The following is a 16292-nucleotide window of genomic DNA, read 5'->3' on the forward strand; positions in this document are numbered from 1 at the left end:
CCTGTGGTCCCAGCAACTTGGGAGGCGGAAGCAGGAGAATCGCTTGAGCCCAGGAGTTGGAGGTTGCTGTGAGCTGTGATGCCATGGCACTCTACCCAAGGGGACAGCTTGAGGCTCTGTCTCAAAAAAAAAAAAAGAAAGAAAGAAATTTACGCATATGGTACTTGGTTTAAAAAAATCTGTACAATTCTGTAATCCTAATTGTACAACCAGTTAAGTTTACTGCAAATATGGGCAGTGCCTGTGGCTCAGTGAGTAGGTCGCTAGCCCCATATACCAACGGTGGCAGGTTCGAACCTGACCCCTGTCAAACGGCAACAAAAAAATAGCTGGGTGTTGTGGCTGGCACCTGTGGTCCCACCTACTTGGGAGGCTGAGGCAAGAGAATCACCTAAGCCTAAGAGCTGGTGGTTGCTGTGAGCTGTGATGCTATGGCACTCTACCAAAGACAACAAAGTGAGACTCTGTCTCTAAAAAAACAAAAGATTACTGCAAACATAGTAGGCGGTTATTATTGCTGGTACATACACACACACATACACAACTTAAAGACAAATTTGAAACACCATGGATAAATGGGCAATGAACTTGAAAAAGTAGGAAATTCCAGTGGTTAGGTAAACTTCAAAGAAACATTCATTAAAACAGTGTAGTGTTTAGCTGGATGAAAGAAAGGCATGTAATGATACAGTGTGACCTGGTTGGGATGAACATCAGTATACTGTTCAGGTGGGAATAAAATACAATCCTTCTGGAAAGCAATTTGGCATTATATGAAAAATACTTATGCCTGGGGCGGCGCCTGGGGCTCAAAGGAGTAGGGCTCTAGCCCCTTATGCCAGACATGGCAGGTTCAAACCCAGCCCTGACCAAAAACTGCAAAAAGGAAAAAAAAGAATACTTATGCCTTAGGGCCTAGTAGTTGTTTTAAGTAGGAAAAAAAGCCCAACTATACATAATTTTATGCTTAGTGAGAACTTTGTTGTAATTTATAGTAAAGTTGGTAGTATCCAAAGTCTCCAGTGATAGATAACCCCAATAATGGGCAGTTATATCCCTGGGAAGATGGGTATCTCCTGTGACCCCAGGTTGGCATTGCAAATTAGTTAATTTGCCTTGAAAACCACAGAACTGGGGTTTAACTGGGAACATCCATGCTACTGGATGGAAAGTTATTATTTTTTTCCCTGTAAGAGCTTTATTTAATAACGTGAGTAATCATTTGTTATGATGTTAGCTGGAAAAGAACAGAATATGTATGGTTTCCTTACAAGAAAATTTGTGAGTGGAGCAAGGGTCCTCAAACTTTTTAAACAGGGGGCCAGTTCACTGTCCCTCAGACCGTTGGAGGGCCGGACTGCGGGCCCTGGGATGAGTCAGCTGCTAAGCAGGACAGGCAGCGGTGGCAAAAAACACCTGGCGGGCTGGATAAATGTCCTCAGCAGGCCGCTTGTGGCCCATGGGCTGTAGTTTGAGGATGCTTGGTGTGGAGAAAGGGAACATTTGTCTCTCACTTTAGAATACTCATACCCTGTGGAGCTGGGTGTGGTGGCACACATTCAGTTCCAGCTACTTGGAAGGATTGCATAAGCCCACCTTAGGCAATATATAGTGAGACCTGGTCTCTTTTATTTTTGAGACAGCGCCTCAGCCTGTCGCCCTAGGTAGAGTGCCCTAGCGTCACAGCTCACACCACCCTCCAACTCCTGGGCTCAAGCGAGTCTCCTGCCTCCACCTCCCAAGTAGCTGGGATTATAGGTGCCCAGCCAAGACCTGGTCTCTTAAAACATTTACATAATCTTTATTTTATTTAGCTGTCATATGTTTTTAAAGGTTATATAACTTGTTTAAAATAAAAATACTGGGCTGGTAGAAACCAATGGCTTTCCCATTCCATTTTTATATTTTTAAAATGAACATTTCTACAATGTAAAAAAAATAGTAGACATTTAGCTTAATTTCAGTTTTATATAGATATTACAGTTTTAGTTTACCACACATTTATTAGTGGATGTGAAATGTTCCGGAGAAATAGCTCTACCATCTTCAGCCTCTCAGCACATATGGAAGCAGGACAGCATGATGCCTATAAGCCACATGCAGTAGGGTTTGGCAGAGGAGTTCTTGAGCGTTGCTGAGAGGCTGGGGGAGGCAGAGGAGGTGCTGGGTTAGTACCTCCTCGTGTGACTTCCCAGATGGGGTGCACCCAGTGCTTCAGGCGAGGGTCCTTATTAGAAGTGCAAGCCTCCTGCCAGGACACTGCCTCTATGTAACACAGCACTGTTTGAACTCAAGATTATATTATTAAATTCCTTCTGTCCAAAAACATTTGGGTTTTTTTTTTATTGTTGTTGTATTAGAAGCAGGGTCTCACTCTGTTGCCCAACCTGGAATATAGTCTGTGATATCACAGCTCACTGTATTCTCCAACTCCTGGGCTCAAGCAGTCTTCCTGCTTCAGCCTCCCGAGTAGCTGGGACCATAGGCACATGCCACCATGCCCAGCTAATTTTTTTTTTTTTTCATTTTTGTAGAAATGGAATCTTGCTCTGTTGTTAAGGCTGGTCTTGAACTCCTGGCCTTAAACAATCCCAGCCTCCCAAAATGCTGGGATTACAGGCGTGAGCCACCAAACTGGGTCAAAAACATATTTTTAATAACAACAATGTATTCCTTGAAGTTTGTTTTCTTTTCTTTTCTTCTTTTTTTTTTTTTTTTAAAGAGACAAAGTCTCACTTTGTCACCCTTGATAGAGTGCCATAGCATCACAGCTCACAGCAACCTCCAGCTCTTGGGCTTAGGTGATTCTCTTGCCTCAGCCTCCTGAGGAGCTGGAACTACAGGAGCCCACTACAATGCCCAGCTATTTTTTTGTTGTTGCAGTTTGGGTGGGGCCAGGTTTGAACCCACCACCCTTGGTATACGGGGTCAGCTCTCTACTCACTGAGCCACAGGTGTCACTCTGTTTTCTTTTCTTTTCTTTCTTTCTTTCTTTCTGTCTGTCTGTCTGTCTCTGTCATTCTGGGTAGAGTGTGGCATCACAGCTCATAGCACCTCAAACTCCTGGGCTTAAGTGATCCTCCTGCCTCAGCCTCCCAAGTAGCTAGGACTACAGGTTCCCACTGCAACGCCTGGCTGATTTTTCTGTTTTTTTAGTCGAGATGGGGTGTCACTCTTGCTCAGGATAGTGTTGAACTTCTGAGCTCAAGGGATCTGTGTGCTTCAGCCTCTCAGATTGCTAGAATTTCAGGCATGAGCCACTGTGCCCAGCCAATACTTTTTTTATTATAATTCTTTTAAAAATTTTTAATTTTTTTTAAATTTATTTTAGAAATACAAGGTTTCACTGCCCATCTGGAATGCAGTGGCATGATAGTCATTGTAGCCTTGAACTCTCAGGCTCAGGTAGGCTTCCTGGCTCAGCCTCTTAAGTAGCTAAGGCTACAAGTATGCACCACTGTAGTCTACTAATTTTATTTATTTATTTTTTTTTGTAGAGCTAGAGTCTGGCTGTGTTGCCTGGAATGGTCTGGAACTCCTGGCCTCAAGTGACCTCCCACCTTGGCCTCCCAAAGTGCTGGGATTACAGACGTCAAGACACTGTACCCTTTTTTGTTGCTGTATTATGTGACAGAGATAGAGGAGAGTATCTCTGGTTAGTGAGATTTAGATGTAGGCAGGACCTTAAAAATTGGCAGGCTAACTTTTGCCAGGAAATCATGGACTGACCCTACAGAGAAGTATGTGGTTGCTCTTGCCCAGCCTGTGGTTGAGTGTCCTCAGCTGTCCTGGAGGCAGCTCTAGCAGCACCCACCTCATTCCTCCTAGGTGTCCTTTCTCATTTCCCCAAGAGGCCAGCTCAGCCCTCCTTCCCTGCATGTCTGTGCAGGCTCCTGTCTAGTCCTGGAGTCTGTCCTCACCAATGCCTGTGTTCTCCAGTCCTCCCTGAGCTTTAGCACCTGCAGTCATACAATGTCACAGTGACCTTCTGGGAGCCAGAGTCCATCCCCTTTTGTCCCTTCTGGGGCATTCAGTGCAGATTCCCTCCTTGGAGTCTCCTGTCTTGGTTACAGAGTGTGCCTTCCCTGGGTACCTCCTGGCTGTCCCTTTCCTGGCATCCACTATATTGGCTGGTCACTGCTGGGTGCAGATGGCCGCAGTGAGGTGACTCCAGCCCAGACTCCTCAGTGCAAGCCTGGGTCATCACTATGTGTAGGAATTTTTCTCTGGATGTTGCCTTAGTTTTCTCAAACTCTAGTATGTACTGAACTAAACTCTTTGCCCCTCCTTACTTAGAAATAAATGAATAATGCCCCAGGCTCCTTAAATCTAAAAGGTCCTTTGTGGCCTGGTCCCCATCTGCATTTCCAGCTTCTTTTCACTCCTCTGCTGTCTTGTTTCAAGAGTTACAGCTGAGGCTTGACTGCTCTCTCAGATCTTTCCCTAAATTTACACATGGTATTCTTTTAGCCTAATCCAGTGAGGCCCCTGCCTCTTTCTGCTGTGGGAATGCTGAATGCTTTGATACTCAGCTCAGGAAATCTCATCCAGAGTTCAGGCTCTGAAGCCAGACTGGGGCTGAGTCTCAGCCCTGCCACTCCCTGTGTGGCATCAGGAGACCTTACTGGGCCTCAGCTCCATCACATGTAAAACAGTAGCAGGCTACTTAGCAGTGTTGAAAGAATTCATGAGTGAGAAGTTCCTTGCACTTAGTGGATTCTCACATGTTCTTGAAACCTATCTTGAAACCTATCCATGAAATAGGATATTCAAGTTCGTGTAGGATGTGATCTTGACATGATAGTCTGCTTCTGTTAGTATTTGTGGGGGTTAGAGGCCTTGGGCCTGAGCTTGAAGGCTAGAAGAGAGATACATGTTTGTGTCTTTAAACGAGTTACATTGGCTGGGCTCAGTGGCTCACCTCTGTAATCCCAGCACTGTGGGCAGCTGAGGTGGGTGGATTGCCTGAACTCAGGAGTTTGAGACCAGCCTGAGCAAGAGCGAGACCTTATCTCTACTAAAAATAGAAAAATAGCCAAGTGTTGTAGCAGGTGCCTGTAGTCCCAGCTACTGGAAAGGCTGAGACAAGAGGATTGCTCAAACCTAGCAGTTTTCTGTGAGCTTTGATGTCACGACATTCTACCTAGAGCACAGAGTGAGACTGTGTCACACAAAAATAAAACATAACCCAAATTACATTAATTCGGTTACCTTCTGATTATTAAATGCCCATAAATCATTTAAAACTACAAATGATTGTATTATTTAATATTTTTACATATAAGAAAAAAGGATAAAAATTTGTTGTGATCATTTTCCTAAAGTACACAATTTATGGCTCGGCACCTGTGGTTCAAGTGGCTAAGGCTCCAGCCACATACACCTAAGGTGGCGTGTTTGAATCCAGCCCGGGCCCGCCAAACAACAATGATGACTGCAACCAAAAAAATAGCCGGGCATTGTGGGTGCCTGTGGTCCCAGCTACTTGAGAGGCGGAGGCAGGAGACTCGCTTAAGCCCAGGAGTTGGAGATTGCTGTGAGTGATGCCATAGCACTTTACCCAGGGGGACAGCTTGAGGCTCCATTTAAAAAAAAAAAAAAAAAAAAGTACACAATTTATAACCCTGTCAACTTGATTTTTTTTTTTCTTTTTTGAGACAGAGCCTCAAGCTGTTGCCCTAGGTAGAATGCCATGGCATCACAGTTCACATCAACCTCCAATTCCTGGGCTCAAGCAATTCTCCTGCTTCCACCTCCCAAGTAGCTGGAACTACATGCACCTGCCACAATGCCCAGCTAGTTTTTGGTTGCAGCCATCATTGTTTGGTGGGCCTGGGCTGGATTCGAACCTTACCAGCCCAGGTGCATGTGGCTGGCACCTTGGTTGAGCCATAGGCGCCGAGCCTCAACTTGATTTTTAAAAAGAATATGTGCGTGGTGACTCAAGAAGTTAATTTTCATTGGTGTTTCTTGTATCTATCCCTGAGTAAGGTATTGAAGGGATAAAAATGAAATATAACCTCTACTTTCCTGGTTTTGAGACAAGAGTCTTTGTTGCCCTGGGTAGAGTGCAGTAGCGTCATAGATCACAGCAGCAACCTCATACTCTTGGGTTCAAGCCATCCTCTTGTCTCAGCTTCCTGAATAACTGGGACTAGTGCTTGCCACAATGTCCAGCTAGCTTTTCATTTTTTAGTAGAGATGGGATCTTGCTCTTGCTCAGGGTGGTCTTGAGCTCCTGAGCTCAGGCATTCCACCACTTAGACCTCTCAGAGTGCTAGAATTAGAGGCGTGAGCCACCACTCCCAGCCTAACCTCCACTTTCCTAATGCCTGTGACCATTTTATGGTCTTAACTTCTGTAGTGAGGTATTTTGTTTTTAAGTAAAATCAGAATATAGTTTATTAGTTTATCATGAAAATAAAATTGGGTTCTAGCAACCCGACCAGCACATTTTCACCATTACACTGCAGTGTTCATTGAGAATGACCCAGCTGTGAGCAGTTTACTGGACACTACGGTATGGGTTTTCTAAAGTGACCTGTGAACAGTGGAGCACATGTGCGTCCAGAATGTGTGCTGCACTGGACTCTAATGAAGGTTTTCTCTGCCAGGTTAGAGGGCAGCTGGAGTCCTCCTTAAGTGTGAACTTTCCCTCCAGTTCTCTTTTTCTCTCCTCTCCCTCATTCCCTCTCTCTGGTGGTAGTTTAAATTTCCATATCAGTTTTCTTTTTTTTCATTTTTGAGACAGAGTCTCACTCTGTCACTTAGGCAAGAGTGCCATGGTGTCAGTGTAGCCCACAGCAACCTCAGACAGACTATTGAGCTCAAGAGATCCTCCTGCCTCAGCCTCTGAGTAGCTGGGACTACAGGTACCAGTCATCATGCCTGGCAAATTTTTCTATTTTTGGTAGAGACAGGGTCTCACTCTTGCTCAGACTGGTCTTAAACTCAATGAGGTCAAGGGATCCTCCCGCCTGAGCCTCCAAGAATGCTAGGATTATAGGCATGAGCCACTGTGCCTGGCCTAAATTTCTATATTTTTAATATTCCCCAAAATATAGAGGAAAGTGTAGTAACCCTCATTTCTGTCATTCAGCTTCAACAATTACCAATATTTTGCTAGTCCTATTATTTAACCCTTGTTTTACAGTTTTTATCGCAAATACCATGTAATTTCGTCTGTAAATTACAATTAGGTTTTTAAAATTAACATGAAGAAATGTTGTGCATGTCATATTAATTAGTTTCCTGTATGTACCATGACAAAACACCACAAACCGAGGTGCTTAACAGAAATATATTCTCTCACCACTTTTGGGACTAGTAGTCTAAAATTGAGGTCTTGGCAGGGCCATGCTCCCTCTGACGCCTGCCAGGGTAAGTCCCTTCTCCTAGCATCTGGTGCTGCCGGCAGCCTGTGGTGCTCCTGGAGTTGTGGGCATTCATCCTGTCCTCAGTACTGCCAGGGCCACCACCTCCCCATGTTAGTGTCTTCAGCTGTTTTCTTTTTTTTTTTTTTTTTGAGACAGAGCCTCAAGCTGTCCCCCTGGGCAGAGTGCCGTGGCATCACAGCTCACAGCAACCTCCAACTCCTGGGCTCAAGTGAGTCTCCTGCCTCAGCCTCCCAAGTAGCTGGGACCACAGGCGCCCGCCACAACGCCCGGCTATTTTTTGGTTGCAGCCGTCATTGTTGTTTGGCGGGTCCGGGCTGGGGATTCGAACCCGCCACCTTAGGTGTACATGGCTGGCGCCTTAGCCGGTTGAGCTATAGGCGCCGAGCCCAGCTGTTTTCTTATAAGGACACCGTCGTATTCAATGAGGGCAACCCACTCCAGTGCAACCTCCTTTTAATTAAGTCTATTAGCAATGACCCAGTTTTCGAATAAGTCACATTCTCAATACTAGGGGTAGAACTTGAACATCCCTTGGTAGGAATAAGCTTGGCATAAACTTTATAGAGGGCTTTGAGACAGTATTAATAAGGAACCTTTAAAATGTCATGTTCTTTGTTCCAGAGATTTTATATTAGGAATTTATCCTTAGTAAATAATTAAGTATGTATATAACTTTAAGGATAAAAATGTTCACAGGTGAATAATTGATAGTAATGACAATTTTGAGTTATTTATATTCATGAAAAAACAGAAAGAATGGTGAGACACTGTCATGGCCGTTTGACCAAACATGTAGCCATAAAAAATATTTTTGTATAAAAGAATGCTTTTTTGTTTTCTTTTTTTAGAAATAGAGTCTTGCCCAGTTACCCTAACTGGAGTGCAGTGGTGTCATCACAGCAACCTGGGCACAGGCAACCCTCCTGCCTCAGCCCTCAGAGTGCTAGGATTACAGGTGTGAACTAGAGTCTGGCCTGATAATGCCCATAATTAAAGCAGGATACAAAATGTTTGTAGTATGATCACATTTTGTTAAAACAGTGTATACAGATTTTTAAAAAATATACCCCACCAGGCTCAGCGCCCATAACACAATGGTTAGGGTGCCAGCCACATATACCCAGGCTGGTAGGTTTGAACCCAGCCTGGGCCTGCTAAAACTACAATGATGACAACTACAACAAAAAAATAGCTGGGCATTGTGGTGGGCGCCTGTAGTCGCAGCTACTTGGGAGGCTGAGGCAAGAGAGTCACTTAAACCCAAGAGTTTGAGGTTGCTGTGAGTTGTGATGCCACAGCACTCTACCGAGGGCAATATGGTGAGACTCTGTCTCAAAAAAAAAAACAAAAAAACACCCCTCTTAAATGATATAAAGAAATATAGCAAAAATACTAACAGTGATTGCCTCTAGATGTTGGGTTTAGAGCTAATTTACTTTATATTTTTCTGTTCTTTTCTAAATCTCCTCTGATGAACTTGCAGTTAAAGAAAAATTGCAGAAGACTGACTTGCTACTTGCTTTATCTAGTATTATTTGGAGTACTGCTAGTATTTGTGACTGTTCAAACCTAAATGGTTGAGGGATGAATGACTGAGTTCCACAGGCATGTTTTAGAGCAGTTGTTTAATACATGTCCTTATGTGTTTGTCAAAGTATAAATTTGTAGAAGTTCATATAGGTTATTACTAGACCAGTGTGAATCTCCTGTCTGTGGGTGTTTTTCTCAGGACTTCACTGCCTGAGTGAAGTTCACCTTGGCCTAAGCCAGTGGTTCTCAACCTTCCTAATGCTGCGACATATTTTCATTGTTACAAAGGGGTTGCGACCCACAGGTTGAGAACCGCTGGCCTAAGCTGTTCTGAGCAGTGTTGGGGCGAGGCAGAATTAGCCATTCGCTCAGGCCCTGGGGAGGCTGCCTAGAGCTCTGTGGGGAAAATGTTGAAGAATTAGTTTGAAAATTTTCCCATAATACACACATTCTTGATTTTGTCTTTATAATTTTTTTATGGAATGAAAGACAAATCAATCTGTTATTTTAGTTTATTTTTAATCTCTTTTAGGTTAAGAATTTTGCAGTTATTTATCTTGTGGATATTACAGAAGTACCTGACTTCAACAAAATGTATGAGTTATACGATCCATGTACTGTCATGTTTTTCTTCAGGTATGTTACCTTATCTTAAAAGTTGTCATTTAAGTGGAATGTTGTTGTGGAAGTTTAAGGTAGCCATGATGTCTTTAGAAAGAAATAGGTTATATAGCAATACAGTTGTGTCACCAGGCAATCACTGTGACTCTTTTAAATCATTTTCAAAGTAAAAATTTTAGTTTTAGTATTTAGTCAGTAGCAAATTTTACCTAGAAACCTATGTAAAGTATTATTAAATGGAAGACATTGACATTTAAGATACTTTTAACTATAATCTGCTGATGAAAAAATGTTTTTTTGTTTTTTTTTTTGAGACAGAGTCTCATTATATCGCCCTGGGTAGAGTGCTATGGCATCACAGCTCACTGCAACCTCAAACTCTTGGGCTAAAGCAATTTTCTTGCCTCAGCCTCCCAAGTAGCTGGGACTACAGGTGCCTGCCACTCACCTAGCTATTTTTTTGTTGCTGTTGTTATTGTTGGTTAACTGGAACCTGCCAGCCTCGGTGCAAGTGACTAGCACTGTAACACTGTGCTATCGGTGCCAAACCGGAAAAAAACATTTTTTTTTTTTTTTTGAGAGAGAGTCTCACTTTGTCACCTTCAGTAGAGTGCTATGGTGTCACAGCTCACAGCAACCTCAAATTCTTGGGCTCAAGCGATTCTCTTGCCTCAGCCTCCCAAGCAGCTGGAACTACAGGCGCCTGCCACAACACCCGGCTATTTTTTGTTGCATTTGTTGTTGTTTAGTTGGCCCGGTCCAGGTTCGAACCCGCCAGCCTTGGTGTATGTGGCTGGCTCTGTAACCACTGTACTACGGGCGCTGAGCTGAGAAATTTTTTTAAATAACTCACTTCTTAAATATGATACCAGTGACTTGACTTAGTGTTCCTTTTTGATGCCCAAGGGGAATACCCGAACTTAATTACTTTGCTTGTAAATATACATTTATTGTATCAGCTCAAAAATTATATTGTGGAGACTTAATTTGAAAAGAAATCATCACTTGAAATTGTTATTACTTGTCAAAATTTCTTACTTTAGTTACTATAGAAGTTGGCAAATGGCTATATGAGCAAATGACCGTACTCCAAAAGTAGGGCCACCTAGTGGATGAGGAAGGTCTGGTGGATTGTATAGGGCGTGGATTCATTCTGTGTTCTGTATAAACACATGTACAGATTTGTCAGCTTACATCAACAATTCATTCTATGTTCTGTATAAACACATGTACAAATTTGTCAGCTTACATCAACATTTCTAACGTCACAGTTCTGGAGGCAAACGTCTGGGTGGGATCAGCTGGAGTCTGCTTAAGGCCTCACCAGGTCAGAGTCGTCATGGGCAGGGCACTTGTCTGGGGGTTTGGGAAAGAATCCCCTTTGGCTTGTTGCAGCTGTCAGCGGAGGCCAGGCCTTTGTGGTGGTTGGTCTGGAGTCTGCTTGCCACTGCTGTGCGCAAGGGCCACTCTCTGCTCTGACCCCACATCTTCATAGCCAGCACTGGCATGCAGAGTCCTTGTCACATAGTCTCTCTGACTTTGAGTCCATGTGAGAAAACACTCTAGTTTTAGAGGGTTCATGTGAGTAGACTCACCCAAATAATCCAAGATAATGACCTTATTTTAATTTTTTTTAAATTATTCATTTTTAAAATTTATGAAAAATTGTATTGTGTACAACATGGTGTTGTGAAGTATATCTCTGTAGTGCTTGTGTGTGTATATATATATGTATATATATCATGGAATGGTTAAATCTAGCTAATTAATGTATAACCTCACATAGTTATTTTCATAGTAAGAATACTTCCATCCACTCTTTTAGCATTTTTCAAGAATACCATATGTTGTCATTAAATGTAGGCACCATGCTGTACAGTAGATCTCTTGAACTATTTCTTTTAACTAAAATATGTATTTTTTGACCACTATCTCCCTTAGCCCTGCCTCCCCTGGCCACATCTGCCTCTGTTAGCCACTATTCTGCTTTACTTCTATGAGATTAACTGTTTTAGATTCCACACACGAGTGAGATCATGTGATTATCTGTCTTTCTGTGCTTGGTTTATTTCACTTGACATAATTTCCCCCAGGTTTATCTGTTTATCTATGCCGTCGCAAATAGCAGGATTTCCTTTTTTATGGCTGAATGGTATTTAGTCTTCCATTGTTGTACAGTTGACCTTTGAACAATTTGGGGGTTAGGGACACTGACCCTCTGTATAGTCAAAAATCTGAGTGTAACTTTTGACTCCCTAAAAGCTTAACTACTCAGAAAACCTACTATTGTCTAGAAGCCTTATGAATAACATACAGTCACTCAACATGTATTTTGCATGTTGTATGTATTGTATACTGTATTCTTAAAGTACAGTAAGCTGGAGAAAATAATAAGACAATCATATGGAAGAGAAATTATCTTTACTGTTACAGCAGAGGTGGATTACCATAACGGCCTTTGTTCTCCTCATCTTCCTGGTGAGTGGGCTGAGGAGGAGGAGAGGGGCATGCTTACTATCATGGGTCAGGGAGCAGAGGCAGGAGAAAGATAGACATAAGCAGACCCGCACATCTCAAACCCATGTCATTGGAGGATCAGCTATCCATTCAGTGCCTGCATCCATTTATCCATAGTCTTTCTGGAGTTTTTTGGAGACAAGAGCCTCCTTTTGTCACCCACAGTAGAGCGCCATGGCATCATAGCTCACAGCAGCCTCAAACTCTTGTGCTTAAGCAATCTTCTTGCCTAGGCCTCCCAAGTAGCTGGGACTTGTGCCCACCACAATGCCTAGCTATTTTTTTAGAAACAGGGTCTTGTTCTGGCTCAGGGTGGTCTGGAACCCATGAGCTCAGGCAATCTACCTGCCTCAGCCTCCCAGAGTGCTGGGATTACAGGTGTGAGCCATGGCACCTGACCCCATTTATCCATAATCTTAAACCAACTGATAGGGAGCCTTAACTGTACTTGCAAATGCCAGTTGCAATGTCGCAGAGCAAAATCACAGGCATGGAGCCTCATTATAGTCCCAGACCCAGGGACTGAGGCTGGAAACTGTGGGGTGCATCTTGACCATCTGGCCATGCAATGCAAGCCAAATTTGGCTTGCTGCAGTGTGCCCTCTTGGCCCTCCCATATGCCGGATGCACCCCTCCCCACGTGACCAAGGATCCACCTTCACACTGAGTTGGACGGTGTCAGTGAGAGGCTCATAATCTCATCGAGTAGGCATCTGAGTGGGGTATGGACGAGGCTCCAGGAGGTGGTCTGTGCAGCCTCTGGGTACCACTCCTTGTTACCTGTGGAACTGTGACAAGTGTGAAGGGCCATGTCCCTCAACAAGTGCACACAGGCCCAGGAAATGGGCTCTCTTCAAAAGGCAGGAAAAGGGAAGAAACAAGCCCGGTAAACTCGGGCTTTCCCCTGGTTTCGTGCTTCATCCTCTGGAAGGGGTTCTGCCCTGAGGTTTCTTTTTTTATGAAAAGTATTTGTCAGCCTCTTGCTGCCAGTGGCATTGAGTCTTTCGGCCCTTTTCCTGGCCCTCTGTCCCTCACTGTGAGCCGATGGTGTTTCTGGATATCAAGGGACATGCTCAACTGGACATGCTCTCAGCATTCCTAGGTGCCTCTTATTTGATTGAGATCTTTTGTGAGACCCTTCATCTCTGTGACCTCTTGCTCTTTCCCAGATTTAGTGAAGATTGAATGGCCAGAACCTCATGCTTTTCTCTCTGCCACTGATTCACAGACATTTCCTAATTTCAGTTTTTTTTGCTATCTGGAGGGGCTGTTTGTTCATTTTGTTAACAGTCCTACACAGATTTCTCTCATTTTGAAGACAGCACCTGTAAGACTTTGATTGGAAAATTTCTCAGCTAAACATCTCAAGTTTATCATCATCAGTTTATCTCAAGTTTGTTCATTTTGTCAACAGTCCTACACAGGTTTCTCTCATTTTGAAGACAGCACCTGTAAGACTTTGATTGGAAATTTTCTCAGCTAAACATCTCGAGTTCTGATTTTCATGTCCCTGTAGGACACTACATCCCTGCTATTCTCTACTCTGTACCAAGGGTCTCCTTCTACTGACCAACTGTCCAAGGCAACCTAGACCTTTTCTCTCTTGCTCCTCAAAATTCTTCCTGTGGTGTCAGGGTCCCGTCTTGGGTTCTGCCTCCTGAAGCCTAGGGGTGAGGCAGTTCAACTGGCGTGGGGTCTGCCTAGGAGAGCACAGATCAAGTAGCAGGTGAAGGGCAGTGAAGGTGACGGTCTCACCTGGGGTTCTTGGTCCCATGAACACTTGGGACACTTGTCCTAGAGTGAACATTTGAAACAGAAGAGTAATAATCATATTTGCCCTTCAGCTCAGTCTGGCTGAAAGGAGGCCAACCCAGAGACCTTATGTAGTACTTTCCGTGCAGTAGTGGGTTGAAGCCAAATGTATGATTTTGTGGAAGCGAGAAGTTAAATCAATAAAAACCAATCTTCAACAAACCAGGAAAAATTCATTTTGTAAAGTGTACATGTAAACCTGTAAGAAGTCTGTAGACTCTTAATTGTATATGTAAAGAGTTATCCACTTCCCTAATCATGGATGTGCAAAATGTTGTTTGCATTTCACCATTGTAGGGCTTTTAATAAAATGTATGCCACATGCTCATGAGAGCACTGTGAAAAATGTTTGCATTGCTTTTTTTCAGATACATTAATACAACCTTCTAAAAAACAATTTGTCTTTCCAAGTGACTGAAGCTGTATCCTTTGACTCTAATTTCCTTTCATGATATTTGTCCTAAAGAAATACAGAAATGGGTGATACCTGTGGCTCAGTGAGTAGGGCGCTGGCCCCATACACTCCCGTAGGGTGGCGGGTTCAAACCCGGCCCCAGCCAAACTGCAACAAAAAAAAAATAGCTGGGTGTTGTGGTGGGCGCCTATAGTCCCAGCTACTCGGGAGGCTGAGGCAAGAGAATCACCTAAGCCCAAGAGCTGGAGGTTGCTGTGAGCAGTGTGATGCCAGGGCACTCTACCAAGGGCAATAAAGTGAGACTCTTTCTCTAAAAAAAAATAAATAAAATAAAGAAATACAGAAAAAGCTTGGTGGACAATGCATGCATCTTTAACAATTGTTAGGTTGTTTCCCACCTTCTCCTGCCTAAATCATAGAGTACCCTCTTGACCAGCAGTTCTCAACCTGTGGGCCGCGACCCCTTTTTAACAAGAAAAATACATTGTGGCATTAGGAAGATTGAGAACCACTGCTCTTGACTGTATGTTCTTGTCTTAGCAATGGGAAAAATAAGGTCCCTCCCTCCCCCAGGGAATTCTTAAGATTCATGTGAGAGCTGACGCACTGCCCTCTTTCTGCAGAAACAAGCACATCATGATTGACTTGGGCACCGGCAACAACAACAAGATTAACTGGGCCATGGAGGACAAGCAGGAGATGGTGGACATCATAGAGACTGTGTACCGTGGCGCCCGCAAAGGCCGCGGTCTGGTTGTGTCTCCCAAGGACTACTCCACCAAGTACAGATACTGAGCATGTATCAGTCTGTGGATAAATACTGTGGAGCTGTTTTTTTATGCAGAGATGTTTCAAACTGTTGAGAGCCTTTGGAAGCTGGAGGGCTGAAAGATCTGTGAGATATGATCACAGGGCCTTAACTAGCTGAAATAAAAAAATGTGGTGATAGGACCAGTTGTAATTGTTTGTTCTTGAGATACTTGATGTATAGATGACAGATTTTTAGTTAAAGTTAATTCTTACCTTTACCCTTGGAGTGAGAGTAAGGTATTTATCCTGTGAGGCTCTCATGTGGTGCATAGTGGTATAAAAGTGCTCACAGCTACTGTTAGATTGAATTTTTTTTTTTTTTTTTTTTTTTTTTTTTTTTGAGGCAGAGTCTCACTCTCTTGTCCAGGCTGGAGTCGTCATAGCTCACTACAACCTCCAACTTGTGAGCTCAAGCAATCCTTCTGCCTCTGCCTCCCAAGTAGCTGGGACTGCGTGTACCCATCACCACACCTGCTTAATTTTATTATTTGTAGAGACAGGGTCTCGCTATTGCCTAGGCATCCAGGCTGATCTCAAACTCCTGATCTCAAGTGATTGTCTCACCTTAGCCTCCCAAAGTACTGGGGTATAGGTATGAGCCAGTGTATGCAGCCAATTTATTATTGTGAAAACACGAGGATTTGAAAAAGAGGAAATCCATTTTTTACACAGACATACAAATGAGTGTGTGCTTTTTAAATTGACTTAAAAGTCAAATGAAAATCTGCAGTTTCTAGTGTTAATTTTTGCATGTGAAAATAGTGACTACAATATCACATTACAATAAGGGGTTAGTGAAAAAATCCATGTGACCTCAAGTACCAGGCATACAACACATTCAATATGTCACTCCTAATTTTCCTCCAAAGAAGGTAAAACATAACCAGTAAGCACATAAAAAGATACTCAGCATCATTGCCTGTTAGTGAACTGCAAATCAAAACTGCAATGAGACACTAGTTCACAGCCATTGGGGCCAGTAGGCTCGAGGAGTCAGATTATAGCAAGTATTGTGAGGACATGGAGAGACTGAAACCCTCAAACTACTGGGAGAGGGCAAGAGGGTCCAATCATTTTGGGAAAGGGACAGGCTGGTCATCAGAAAGTTCACCATCGGCTCGGCACCTGTGGCTCAAGCTGCTAAGGCACCAGCCACATACACCTAAGGTGGCAGGTTCGAATCCCCAGCC

The 16292-nt window shown here is 43.5% G+C and overlaps 1 protein-coding gene across 5 annotated transcripts in view; it reads left to right on the forward strand.

Annotated features, from left to right (window-relative positions):
• TXNL4A (thioredoxin like 4A) overlaps nucleotides 1-15243 on the forward strand; it is a 20988-nt gene extending 5745 nt beyond the window's left edge. For 3 of the 5 annotated variants that reach the window (XM_023512404.1, XM_003788387.3, XM_023512405.1), the window contains exons 3-4: nucleotides 9460-9563; nucleotides 14916-15243. In XM_023512404.1, the coding sequence (XP_023368172.1) occupies nucleotides 9460-9563; nucleotides 14916-15087 (276 nt within the window). In that variant the 3' untranslated portion in view covers nucleotides 15088-15243. The remainder of the gene's footprint in view (nucleotides 1-9459; nucleotides 9564-14915) is intronic. The other 2 variants (XM_023512406.1, XM_012804321.2) reach the window with 1 other exon arrangement.
• Nucleotides 15244-16292: the final 1049 nt, after the last annotated feature.

Source organism: Otolemur garnettii, unplaced genomic scaffold (assembly GCF_000181295.1).
Source record: "Otolemur garnettii isolate 467f Iridium unplaced genomic scaffold, OtoGar3 scaffold00027, whole genome shotgun sequence".
Classification (NCBI taxonomy): domain Eukaryota; kingdom Metazoa; phylum Chordata; class Mammalia; order Primates; family Galagidae; genus Otolemur; species Otolemur garnettii.